Below are 14,303 nucleotides of genomic sequence, written 5' to 3'. Positions count from 1 at the left end.
TAAACTTGGATTTAACCTTTATTCCTTTAACATAACAGTATAACCTTAACTGTAAAATCAAACAGGATAACATTTAAAGTTATTAAAACATTAAATATCATAAAGAGTGAACCTGAAATTTAGTATAGTGTCTGTACCTCAGTATAGAGTAGTGAAGGTAAGTCTAAGGTTCCATTGCAGGAGTGAACGTTTTTGTTGCAACAGCTCTGTGGAACATTGTATTTACCACTGTGATTAAACCAGGGTGTATCGATCCAGTCGGTGTAGTTCATAACACCACAACACTGCAACTGTACCAAATAAAAACACACACACACACACACACACACACACACAATAACAATCTGATTGTTCTGGAACACATACAAAGCCAAGATATGTTAGTGTAAATACCTTATCTTGTAAGGAGTTTACTGCTTTGGTATCAGGATCTTTGCTGTTGCCATTATAGCTCTGAAACACATCTTTGAGGGGAGCCAAGTCTACATCAAGCTAAAAAATAAAATAATTAAATGCAATGTCAAAACTCTTTCAGCACTTTTATGAGTAACATATTAAAATTCAATTAAATATATAGATGATTTATACATAAAAATATGCCTTTTGTATATGCATTACCTTGCTTGTATGTGTATATGCCAATGCAGCAGCAGTGCCAACTATGCAACACACAATAATGAGAAAATACACAAACTGAAACACAAAAAAATACAAATGTAAACATCAGATTTAAATGTGAACCCAAGAGATATAACGCATCACGTTTACAGTACATTCATAGTGATCATAATTATTACGTTCCGTTCCAAATTTTTAGAAAGGCAAATGTTCTCTCCATCAATTTCCTCACCAAAGATTGTAAACATGAAGGTTCTTTGTAGGACACCACGCAGCCAATAGCTGCACTGCACAGAAGAAGGACTCCACTGACAACAGCCAGCAGAGCAGGCAGACTTATTAAGAAGCTGCTGAAGAACACACCATTGGTTTTGTATTTAAGCAGCAAGAATGCACCACTCACACCTATACAAATTCCTACCAGCTGGAAAAAATTGAAAATGAAAGAGTTAAAACCAAAGGGGAAAACAGGAAACAATGCTTACGCTTCATAAAATTCCATCCATGTCATGTGCTTTATGCCCCATGTCAGCAAGCAATTGAGCTGAACGCAAACACTATCACTATTTTACACTATCAATATTTAACTTTAGTTACACTTAAAACACAAAAACACACATAATTCTCTTGTTGCATAGAGATAGATACGTGATTTCTTACGTTTTCAGCATAATGACAAACGAAAGCAAAGTGCATGATGATGACTAAGCTTACCCATAAAAATAGAGAAGAAATTTTAAGAGAAATTTTGAAAGCTCTTCTTGTTAGAAACATCATTCTGCTGTAATCCTTGATATAATCTAGACACACATATTTAATTAATATCGGCGCAATTAATGTTTCAGAGTTCAGCTTCTCGCAACAGGCGCAAACACTGAAATGAAAGCGCGCTTGGTAATGGAAAAGTAGAAACAATGACCAAATTAATATAAATTAATTGAGCAGTAGGGGGCACTGTACACAAGGCATTTGTTACTAAACTACTCGAGGCTGAAAACATGTATGATTTGTATGCGTTTATTCTAAATGAAAGAATAAGAGCCAGCCTATTAAAACATAAAACTAAACAAGTGAATAAAGCAAAAAAAATAAAAGCTACAAATTTAAAACTAATAAAATATAAACAATTGCAAATCTAAACACAAATATATAAAGAAAAACTCCTAGTTTTCTTTCCAATAATTTAGTAATTATTTTCAATAAAAGAGATATTTTGATAGCTTTTTTTGTTTGAATCAAAACAGAAAATACTAAAGTCAGGTTTTGAAGCAGTAACCTTGCATTTGTATATATGAATGAAAAGTCCATACAACTCCTGACGAATAACAAGTAATTGTAAGGCAAGTCAGTTCACTCGGCGGCCATCTTTGGAACGTTCCAAGACAGGCTGGGCAGCTATTTTGTGGTATGAGTACAGCTCCTATCTACTTAAATGGGTAATAACCGAAATCTTCGAAAAGGTTGGTAAATACTATAATAAAAGAAAATATTTAAAATTATCAGTAAAATTTGACAGCAATTGTATCATATATTGTGCGTCTTTCGCACAGATCACGCTAAAAAATAAAAATTTTCAGGCTGGTTTAGCTCATGCGCATGCGCGTTTTCGAGTTAAGCGACGTCTGTATCTAAAAGTTGATTGGCTCTTTTACCTTTGCTACATCCGTTTTATTCTTATTTTTTATATTAACACCACATAATAGGACTATACAACAGTATACAGACATATACAGAAAATACCAGCGTGTACAAAATGTTAATTCCTTAATCAAAAAGATAACCATGAAAAATACTACAAGTCTTTTTTGCTTTTTTGTTAACAATATTCTCCAAACAGGTGCTGTAGTTCTTGATCTCCTGGAGAAAATGAATGAAATTTGGCTTGGACCCTGACCATTTCTTTTTATGTATGTGGAACTTCCCCAAAACAATAAAAAGTTGCAGAAGAAAATGAAGTTATTATTATTATTTTCATTGGAATAATATATACATATATCAAAATTATTTAGTTTGAATATATTTTTGGTTTTCCTTCTGATAAAACCTTCCATATCCACCCCACAAATTTAGAGTATACACAATTACAAATTATTTTTCAGCTGAGCAAAAATCACAGGAATAATCAATATCTAAATTAAATATCTCTAATACACCTTTAGCTGGATATATACCATGTAATACTTTGAATGTAACCTGTTTTACTTTATTATTTAAACAATATTTTTCACAAATATTCCAAGCTTTAGTCCAGTTTATATTTCTACATATATTGTTCCACAATGAACTTTTATGAGTAGCTGTTTCGCCTATTATAATATTCCTTATATGTTTATTGGTACAATGGTGTTTAAGGATATTAATATCTCCTATAAACATGCTGTCTTTAACATATATTGTCTCAGAAATATCACAATATTCCACAAGCTCTTACAAAATGTGTAACCTGCTGAGGTATGGCGTCAAACACAACAGCATACTCTTTTGGTGTAACTGGAAACCCAAATTTATCCAATAATTCACTATAAGTTAACAAATTACCATTTTAATTTAAAAGTTGTCTAACTAACATAATATTATTTTCATACCAGCTTTTATAGAAGAGAGATCTATTTTTATATTGAATACTTCTATTATTCCAAATAATATATTTATTTGGGGAAAAATTGTGCTTAAACACCAGCATCCAAGCTAATAAAGCTTGTTTGTGAAATTTAGCTAATTTCACAGGTAGTTTGTCAGTTTTATAATCAGATCTCAACAAAAGATCTATGCCACCCAACATATCGAACACATACTTTGGAAATGTGTACCACATGCTGTCCTTTTCTTTCATGAATTTAATTAACCAATTAACTTTAAATGTATTATTCAAAGGTAAGCACAGATTACCCACCTTTACTCTTTTGCTAACATAAAATGTCCTTTCTCAAATAATGTTGTCTGTTTCTCCATAAAAAATTAAATAACATTTTGTCTAATTCCTTGTATACACTAGATGGCATATCTAAAGCTAAAGACACATAAACAGATCTTGATATCCCTTCTGCTTTAGACAGTAAAACCCTTCATTCAGGGATAAATCTCTTTGAAGCCATACATTAAATCTTCTTTTAATGTTGTTAATTATAGGTCTGAAGTTATGCACACTGCGTTCATTCTCATCTTTATCTATTATAACTCCTAAATATGTAACTTCTTAATGGGAATACCATTTAATTCTGTTAAATCACATGTTTTAAGTGAAAACAGCACAGATATATTCATATTAATTTTTATACCTGATACTGAAGAAAACTCTTTAATACAATTAACCACCTTTATTACTTCTATGTCATTTTTAAGAAAAATAGTCATATCGTCCGCCAATTGGCACAATTTAAATACTCTTCCTAATGCGCTAATACGTTCAAATTCTGCTCTTAGGGCCATAATTTGAGTAACTAATAAAACAAGAATGGAGATAATGGGCTACCCTGCTATATCTCAATTAATCTCAAATCTACTAGTTGTACCGGTTGTTAATTTGACTGAACTATTACATCCATTGTAAATAGTTTTAATAGCTTTTTGGAAGTATTCTTCAAAACCAAAGTGTTCAATACAACTAAACCAAAACTCATGACTCACGGTATTCAAAGGCTTTGTAAAAGTCTATAAATAAAATGAATAATTTGGTATGTAACAATTGTAATCAATCGTATCCAAAATTAACCTAATATTATTACTATGCCTCCCAGTCATAAACCCTGATTGTTCTTCATCAATAATTTCTTCCAGACCTTTCTTTAATCTTCATGCAAAAATCAGGGCAAACAACTTTGCATTATTATTCAGAAGGGTAATTGGTCTCCAGTTGTCAATATAAATTTTATCCTTATTAGGCTTGGGAAGAATTGTAATAAGACCCTGTTTAAGAGTTGCAGGTAATTCCCTGTTTGCTATAGATTCTTTGAACATGGCTACTAAAAAAGGAGATAACTGAACTTTGAACAGCTTATAGATTTCACTAAGCCCATTATTCCCTGGAGATTTATTATATTTTAATCCCATTATACAGTTTGAACCTCTTCCAATTTAATATCTTTGTTTCTATGTTATTAAAAGGGTCTGAAGAGTAAAGATTTTTATAAAACTGAGTGACATATTCAGCAATTTCTTTATTGTTTTCACATACTCTATTATAATCATGAGTTTACGCATAGATGATACTTTACAATTCCGTTTTTCTAAATTAAAAAAATATTTAGTGCTGTTTTCCCCTTGTTCCATCCATTTCTGTCTACACCTTATAAAGGCACCTGTAGCTTTATCTTCATAAATTGAGTCAAATTTTAACTGCAAGGAGGCCAATTGTTTAAGTTCTTTGTTAAAATTTGCTTACTGAATAATTCCATTATCTCTTCAATTAATTTATTTTCTTTCTCTCTTTTTATTTTGGCAACTTTTTTCCCAGCTACACTCCTTATTTCAAATTTAATTAATTCCCAATTGTGACCAAATGTATTAAGGGTACATGCCTTTTCCAACATTTCCTTATAATTTCAACAGCTTTATTTTTAAAACATTCATTCTCTAACAAGGTTTTATTCAACTTCCAATAGGATTTTTTGGACCAACTGGATCTTCAACATAATTGATTTTTACATCCGTTCGTTTTTGGGCGTTCTAATTTATCCCATTCGTTTTAGCAGTAGCCCGTCTCTGCTGAACTCTCTCTGCGAAAGAGTTGTAGAACGCATGAAAAATAATACCACTAAAAATAATGTAGATAATAATAATAATACTGTTCATAAAATGTTTGTGAATCAATCACCACCATTTTGTAACGGGAAAAGACATCAGAAAAAAAAGAAAACAAATAACAAAATGTTGACGTCATTATTTTGCGACAATTATGCTTGTCATTGAGCAGCAAAATGGCGTCCGCATCAGAAAATCAGGGTGCAGACAGAGAACTGGATGAATTATTGGACAGTAAGGTTTGAAAGTATAACGGAAATATTACAGTTACGAAAGATTAAACTGTATAAATATACGAGTTGAAATAAGTTACTCTTCGGTGAATAAGCCTTTAGTAAGGAGTTGTTTCAGTGAATTTGCTGCTCAGCTAACTAGCCAGAAAGCTTAACGTTTGTCACGATTATTGTTGTTGTAACTAACAATAGTTGTGCATCAAACTACAGTTATATATCCTAACTCTGTTTCCTGTCTAGCCACCGACAATTTCGTAGATAATGTCCAGTCTGTTTTCGGTACTTGGCATCTGATGGGAGATCTGACAGCAACCCTAATGTTGTTACCTTGCACATCTATACCTTCCTATTCCTATCTCATGCGATTGGATAAACCAGTCTCATGATAATATACTGTCAAAACATTTTCTATTTAGGGGCTTACATATTGTACAACAATGTTTCCTTACCTGTAGGTGCTCTTGATGATTTTGACAAGACAAGTGCGCCACCTGCAGCCCCAGAAGCCCCCAATGCTACTGATGCAGGAGCAAAAAGTGAAGAGAAGGTAATAATAAATACTTTATTTTAAACTTTCATAAAGTCACTTGGTTCTTCAATTAGTTTTTTTTCCAGTGTTGCTTTTGACTGCTGGTCAATGTGTTTGTTGTCTCTGTTTTTCTTCCTCAGCCGCCCCTGCTGGAGGATAGTAAGTTCTTTGAATCCCTCTTTGAAGGGGAGATGGCAAATCAAGCTAGGGAAGAGTGGGAAAAAGCCATGACTGAGTTAGCTCAGGAAGAACCAGAGCTTCTACAGCACTTTCAGAAACTGTCGGAAGTAGCAGGCAAAGTAGGTGAGTAATCTGAAATAGAGCACTTTGTACATGCTGAGTACAGACATACACTGGTGAGCCAAAACATTATGATCACTCAAGCGTATAAGGTTGATCATCTGCTATCAAGGCCACATGTCAAGGTCTGGCTAGATTAAATGGTAGCGAACAATCAGTTCTCATTGTAAACGTGTTGAATGCAGGAGAAATGGGCAGGAGTAAAGACATCAGTGACTTTGACAAGGACCAAATATTTATGGCCAGACGACTGGGTCAGAGCATCTCTGAAACAGCAAGGCTTCTGGGGTTCTCCCTGTCCGCAGTAGTGAGTACTTGCTGACAGTGGACAGAGCAGGGACAAACCAGTGACAGGTTGTTGGGTGACCAAGGCACATTGATGCACGAGGGCAACGAAGGCTGTCCTTCTGGTCCAAACCGTCAGAAGGTCTAATGTGGCACAAATCACAGAAAATTTTAATGATGGTTTTGGAGGAATGTTTTACAACACATAGTGCATCGCACCCTGCTGCATATGGGGCTGCATAGCTGTCAGAGTGCCCATGATGACCACTGTCAAAGCAACTATAATGACCATGTGAGTGTCGGAACTGGACCTTAGAGCAGTGGAAGAACTTTGCATGGTCTGATCAGTCACGTTTTCTTTTAAGTCACGTGGACTGCTGTGTACATGTGCGCCGTTAACCTGGGGAATTGATGGCACCTGTGGGAAAACTATAAGCCGGTGGAGGGAGTGTGATGCTCTGGGCAATGTTCTGCTGGGAAACACTGGGTCTGGCAATTCATGTGGATGTCAATTTGATACGTGCCACCTACCTAAACATCATTGCAGATCAGGTACACCCCTTCATGGCAATGATATTTCCTGATGGCTGTGACCTCTTTCTGCAGCGAGATTATGCAATCTGCCCTGCCACACTGCGCACATTGTTATGGAATGGTTTGAGGAACATGATGATGAGTTCAAGGTGTTGCCCTGGCCTCCAACTTCCCCAGATCTGAATCCGATTTTGCATCTGTGGGATATGCTGGACTAACAAGTCCGATCCACGGCTGTTTCACCTCACAACTTACAGAATTTGAAGGATCTGATGCTAATGTCTTGGTGCCAGATACCACAGGACACCTTCAGGGGTCTTGTAGAGTCCATGCCTTGGTGGGTCTGCGCTGCTTTGGCGGCACGTGAAGGATCAACAGCATATTAGGCAGGTGGTTATACATTTTTGGCTCATCAGTTTATAAGTTCAGCACATCATACATATGTTGTTATTCTAGTATTCTATTTGGTTTGACAAAATATTTTCAATGTAGGCACAGATGCTGCGTCACAGCAAGAATTCACCTCCTGTCTTAAAGACACCCTTAGTGGTTTGGCAAAAAATGCAGACAACATGCAGGTAAACCCACTTTTGGAATTTCTGATATAGGAATGTAATTCAAGGAAACATAATATTTTTTATATAATATTTAATCTATGAAAGAACTACAGATTTGACCATCTTGTAATCTCTAAATGCAGAGCGCAGGACTGGCCGGAGAGGATATAGTAAAGACCTTAGAGAACTTGGGATTGAATGAAAATGGGGAGGGAAGTGGTGAAGATGGAAATATCCTTCCTATTATGCAGTCTATCATGCAGAACCTTTTGTCCAAAGAGGTTCTGTACCCTTCTCTTAAAGAAATAACAGAAAAGGTGAGTGTGACAGCAATGACCATTAGTATTTGCTTGACTATCTTTCTGAAAGCACTCATTGTTGGAGCAATTGTTGTTGGAATATGCCTGTCATCAATTAAATTGGATTACATTTTATAAAATCTTGCATATATTTCATATACATTACTGTGCAAAAGTCTTAGGCACATAAGAGGTTTCACAAAAACATTTGTCTTAAGATGGTTATTTATATCTTCAGCTTGAGTGTGTCAATAGGAAATATCAATGTTAGACTCACAAACATTATTTTTGCAAATAGAATATAATAGAAGAACAGAGAGCCCTGCAACAGATGGCATGGTCCCTACTGAACATCGAGTCAATCTGAGATTAAATTAATAAACAGAAGTAATTGAGACAGTCTGAATAGATAGAAGAACTGTGATGAATTCTCCAAGAAGCTTAGAACATCTTATATGCCAACAATCATGAAAAACTGTGTCCAGGTGTACCTAGGAGAATCGGTGCTGTTTTGAAGGCAAAGGTGGCCACACCAAATACTAAATTAGATTTTGTATGTTTACTGGACTTAGTTAGTTGATAAATGAAAATTATTCCTTAAGGCATTCTCACTTTGCACATTTTTTTACAAGTGTTGAAAATATTTGCACAGTACAGTATGATGGAATTTGACTGTTTCAGCACCAATATAACTCAATTTGGATTTAGTATCCTGAATGGCTGGACAGCAACAGGCAATCCCTTCCCCCAGACCAATTCACACAGTATGAGCAACAGTACAGGATAATGGGAGAGATATGCAGCCAGTTTGAGAAAGATGGAGACAGAGAGAGCACATTTGAAACCATTCTGGAACTCATGCAGAAGGTAAACAAGTAATATAATAAATAATTTGGGGCCATCTTTTCAGTTCTGCTCACTGATATTGCAACATGCTTGTGTAAGATTGTTCAAGAACATGTTTACTTGTAGAGCTTCTGACCTTTCTGTAATGGCACTACATACTATCATAACATTTGTACTTGTTCATGGACATTTGGACTTACCCTTTAGCTACAAGACTTGGGTCAACCTCCAAAAGAGCTTGCTGGAGAGGCAGTGAGTGTTATCCCTTTTTTTATATATATATAAGTTATGCCATGATTTGGATAATCAAAATATCTTTTCTCCCTTATTTTCAGCCACCTGGCTTAAACCTCGACCCAGAATCTCTGCATCTTCCTGGAGCACAAGGGGTTCCAGGAGCAGAGCAGTGCTCAGTCATGTGATCTCAGTGAGGTCAAATTAATGTACATTTGAAAACGATGCAATTTGTAACTAATTATCAGAACCGAGCTGGACACATGCTCCCCTCTTAAAGAAGTTTGGTTATGTGTCTGCCCTGAAACTGTGAACGTTCACTAAATCAATTTTACTTAGTACATTTTGTCAAAAGAGGTTCTTTTTAGTCATTTTCATCCCTAATGTATTTACTTTATTCATTGTAGAGCAGCTCTTAATTTTTTGATATCACAGTCTGCTGACAACTTGGTAAGAGTCAAAGTTTTTTGAATTATATGAAAGTCTTCCACTTTTACATCAAATCACATTTGATGGCTCATTTTGTGGATTGTGTTACTAATAATTGGAGGCAAATGAGTGGAGCTCAAAATGATTGGAAAGGTTTAGTAATTTTAAGTCTCAGAAGAATGATTAGGGTCTACAAATATAGATTTCATCAGATTCAATTTTGATTGTTATTTGAATATATCATATAATATAGCAACTTATGTGTCAATTCTCATAAGTTATTCTCAAACTGTAGCACCCAGATTCTTTTCTGTGTTTCGACAAATAATCGGTGACCAAAACTTAGATTCATTATTCTCAAATAACTACCGACATTTAAATCCCTATAATATATCCTAAATATCATGGTCACCTTTGCATTGCATTTGTGGTTGGAATAGAATTGTTCTCGCTCCTTGTGTCTTCTAACGGTTACTGTAACCTACTGCATGTTGAGCAGTTTGAACTTTCAGAGTAGTGAATTACCCATGTGGATTTGACTCATAACTATGGTGGTGCCTCTTTAATTGTGATTTAGTCCCCATTTTGCCTTGATAAAAAGTATTTTGGTTAATTGGAGTTAGAGCTCATATTCAAATTATTGCTCTGAAAGAACGTCGAGTTGTATGCCAGGATACCTCAGAAGTGTACCAATATTTGCAGAATTGAAAATCAAACAGAGAATTCAAAGTCCATTTGCTTTTGAGAGGATGTTTACGTGGTTCTTTTGTGCAAACAGATTTGAATATGTGGAAATGGGATCCCTTCACACAATCATACCTAGAAATGATTGGTCATCAACTTGCCTGGTTGTAATTCCTAAATGGCTGTATGACAGTACAGTGTGGCCAATATAGAGATTACGGGAAGGATAGACAATGGGATGTGTAAGGACAGGACAGACACATTTAAGGGTTTCAACTCTCTGGTGTTGCTCAAACACTCAAGCACTTAAGTTAGCTAATCCATATTCTTTATTGTGTTGAATGTTCCCTTGGATGTATGGTCCATTGGTCTTGTCATATTCTACTATATAAAGAAAATAGCAATTCTGAAAAATAAAATAATTTTTTTAAACTTTACAGTTTATATTGTTGTATGTCTGCCACATTTTATTCAAGTAGTTCTGGTATGTTTCCAAATAAAAAAAATAAAAAACATATTTCATTACAAAAACAATGCACACACACACAAACAGACACTCATTCTTCTCCTTAGGCCTTTAACAGCAATTAATGTCCTGAGTTTTCTTGGGTAAGTCTGTATAAGGTTTGCACATTGTACAATATTTGCCTATTTTTCTAAAGATTCTCTTCAACTTTGCCAAATTAAATGGAGAGCATTAGTTAACATCAACTTTCAGGTCGTGACAGAGATTTTGTAGTATTGAAGTACTACTGATTCTGGCTGAACTGTTAAAGCTTCAGGAAGTCTTGAATTGTACTGTAACCTTCATGTTGTTGTGGAGGTAGGGCATGGTCGAGTGATCGCTGAGGGAGAGCGAAAGTGGTAAGGATCTCCATCTGGGATAGATTGTTGTTCATTACATGTACTATGTTTCCTGTGAAAGATTGGGGGAGATAAAACAAAGGCAACCAAGTCCATAGATGAGAGAGAAGACCAAGTCTGAGTTCTGGCTGTGTTAATTAAAGTCTGATTTTGGAGTGTTCAGTAGTTACATGACTAAACAAACCTTTTACAGTTGTGTAACTTGTGTTCCTCATAATGGATGTTCTTCTAAGGAGGCTGAAAATATGAAATGCAGAACAGATTGTTTTTGCAAGGACAGTGTATCCCATTTCAGCCAGAAATCAGTGTAAACCAACTTAATCTCAAGCAAAAACCTGGATTACAAATGGGGCCAATCCATAAACATTAAAATACTCACTTTTTCAAAAGTATAGCACAAGATGTAAACAATATGCATGTCCAATATGACAATAATATGTCGCTTTGACAGTACTCCTGCTATTGTACGCCACCACTGCAGTGTTGTCTAACTGTCAGCATGTGAAACTTTGACGTCTGACCAAAAAGGATCTAAGAGGACTTTCAGCAGTTCCAGGTGTTTTATGTGCCACACAGTTTGTGCATCTTTCCAGGTGCCAAACGCTGGACATCTCCATCCTGCGTTAGATGTATTTTTAGTGATAACTATGCATCTGGCGAGTCTTGGCGAGTGTCACCTTGCCAGTGAATCCTCCTTGCCTCCAAATAGTCACACTAGATGGCTAAGCAGCCTCGCTTCACTAGTAGGCGAAGGTGACCATGTTGTCAAGTGTGATGAGGGACCCTCGGGCATAACTGCCCATAAGAGACCTCATCCGTGGCAAGCCTGGCAGGGTGACGGCGGCTGCAATGGCCATAAAACTCAGTGCTTGCTGGTACTGACTCAGTTGAATGGTTCTCCCAAGCTTGCACCTTGTTAAGGAGCATGGAATTAATGCTTTCGTCGGTCAGGTGCCAACATGCTTACAGAGTCAAGATTAATTTAAAATGGAAACTTGCTGACTGAGCAGTCACACACTCTTTTGTCCATTTGCCCTTGAGGCCCAGTGCACAAGCACCACATCTACACATTTTGTACATGTGAATTAAGTAAGTACCAAAAACATATGGATAAAAAAATGAAAAATAATAAATAAATAAATATTAGCACTGTCTACTACACTATAGTAAACAACCTGAGCCTTACACAATGTACTTCAGAACCAACAGTTGGCAGTTGCCAAAGAAATACTGTATAAGCTTCTGTTTTATTGACAAATACGTTTGTGTTCAATAACAGTTGTCAAAATAAAGATATAAAATAAAAAATTTACTATGTACACTGTTATTCATTTAATTTCAAGAAATGTCAAAGCAGGCTCTATGTAGACATTTCAAATTAAATGTATTTAAAATAACTGTTCTATTTTTTTCTTTTACAGTTTGGAGTAGTTAAATGAAAAGAGACAATCTTCAGAAATGTTGTGTGTTTTTGTTAATGAGTTTGCAGTAGCTGAACAACTGTTTATATATATTAAGCTTGATAAAGTGACACTGCTGTTTACTAAACCGAACCAAAAATTACAAGTGATATGGCTTTTTCACCAGTCAAACTGCGATGAAGTGGGAGCTCATGGAATGAAACACTATTGCTCATGTATTCAGAAAATATTTAGCCTAAAGCTTTGAAATTTTACCTCAAAGAATTTTTTATTTGTCATTACATGTCATAATTATAACATAATCGAGTCTGATACAATTAAGCTGTATATCAACGTAAATAATGTTCAATTCATAACACCCAGACTGTATAATTATAATAGAGGTATGTGATAATTGTAATAAATTAAAAAGCACTAAAATGTCAAAATTTTATGTCAATAAATAATGAGGTTTCTAGTTGTTTTAAGTTCTTATACTGTAACTTTGGGAACATTTCTTGACTATTTTTCTACCATTTATTACTGGTTTTCAACAGGAATCTTTCCTGCACCAGTTAGAGGAGTGTATAGTTTCAACTTGGTGCTCTTCAGTACTTTTGCCCATTCTGCCTCCCTTCTTCTTGAAAAAGGGTAGGTCTATCTACAGCTCAGAACCGTCGTGTCTATACAGATGGGTTGAGACATAACACCTTCAGTGGACACTTTCTTTATGTATTTTTTGTTTGTTTGTTTGTTTGTTTTTTGGCCACAACTTGTGTTTGAAAAATAAATGCATTTTTGAGTAAATCAAATATTTTAAGAGTGTATTTTGTCAGTAATGTGAGCCCAATATTTGTATAGATATAGAATTTTAAAAAAAAACAACTAAAGCAGGAAAAATATCAAGCATCAAATATAAAGATGGAAAAAATTAAAAACACTAGGTTCAATCAAATCGGGACGAGGAGCAACAAATAAATACATTGTTTTTGTGTTTAAATTTTGCAAGCAGAAGAAAAACACATACATGCCTAAGTTTTTATATGCTTTTCATATTTTATTTGTAGTGACTGCTTGGGAAAAAAGTAAAACACACACACACACACACACACACACATACATTTGGTGGTTTCTCTGCATACAGAAAATATAATATTATATAACATTACTGTATAGGCCTACTATATCAACCCATATATAATCCTGTGCTGTAACATAACCATTGTAAAGGAGATCATTCTGTAAGTGTAGGAACTTTAAACTATATACATTAATCTACGTGACATCCATTAAATTATTTCTGTAAGTTTCCACATTTTAAATGATTATCTAAAGTATTAGGCCTATTAGCAAAAACTCAAATTTGAGCTTTTTCAGTTCAAAGTCTATTGGACATTTTCTACTACTACTTAAGTTGCTTTTACTGTCTATAAAACATGAATATGAATTCTGGGAATTTATAAGAACATTGTGAATGTGAAAATGTATTTTACTGTTTTTTTTTTTTTTTTTTTTTAATGTATAACTTGCTTGTGAATTGAATGAATTAGTTGGGAATTAGTTAATTGGATATCTCCTGTTTTAGCGTAGTGAGTGGAGTTTTCTGACGGCGTTACATTTGTGAAACCGAATGTCAAACTAACTTTACCGCGCTCACAGATTTTGCTATGAGTGCATAACGTCAGTTGCAGCGCATGTAACTCCTGAAAAGGATGATATTAATGAATACAAAAAGTGCTTCGAACTACCCA

General features: G+C 35.0%; 1 protein-coding gene across 1 annotated transcript; it reads left to right on the top strand.

Annotated features, from left to right (window-relative positions):
• The first annotated feature begins 5,520 nt into the window (after positions 1–5,520).
• Positions 5,521–12,353, top strand: LOC127649051 (peroxisomal biogenesis factor 19-like). The gene is made up of 8 exons (XM_052133945.1): positions 5,521–5,592; positions 6,047–6,138; positions 6,261–6,423; positions 7,732–7,817; positions 7,940–8,113; positions 8,804–8,962; positions 9,149–9,193; positions 9,277–12,353. Exons 1-8 carry the CDS (start codon positions 5,535–5,537, stop codon positions 9,361–9,363), a joined length of 864 nt encoding a protein of 287 aa, XP_051989905.1. The 5' UTR covers positions 5,521–5,534; the 3' UTR covers positions 9,364–12,353.
• Positions 12,354–14,303: the final 1,950 nt, after the last annotated feature.

Source organism: Xyrauchen texanus, chromosome 9, assembly GCF_025860055.1.
Source record: "Xyrauchen texanus isolate HMW12.3.18 chromosome 9, RBS_HiC_50CHRs, whole genome shotgun sequence".
In the NCBI taxonomy this organism is placed as follows: domain Eukaryota; kingdom Metazoa; phylum Chordata; class Actinopteri; order Cypriniformes; family Catostomidae; genus Xyrauchen; species Xyrauchen texanus.
Note: the sequence above shows the minus strand (reverse complement) of the source record. Positions and strands in the feature narration are given on the sequence as shown.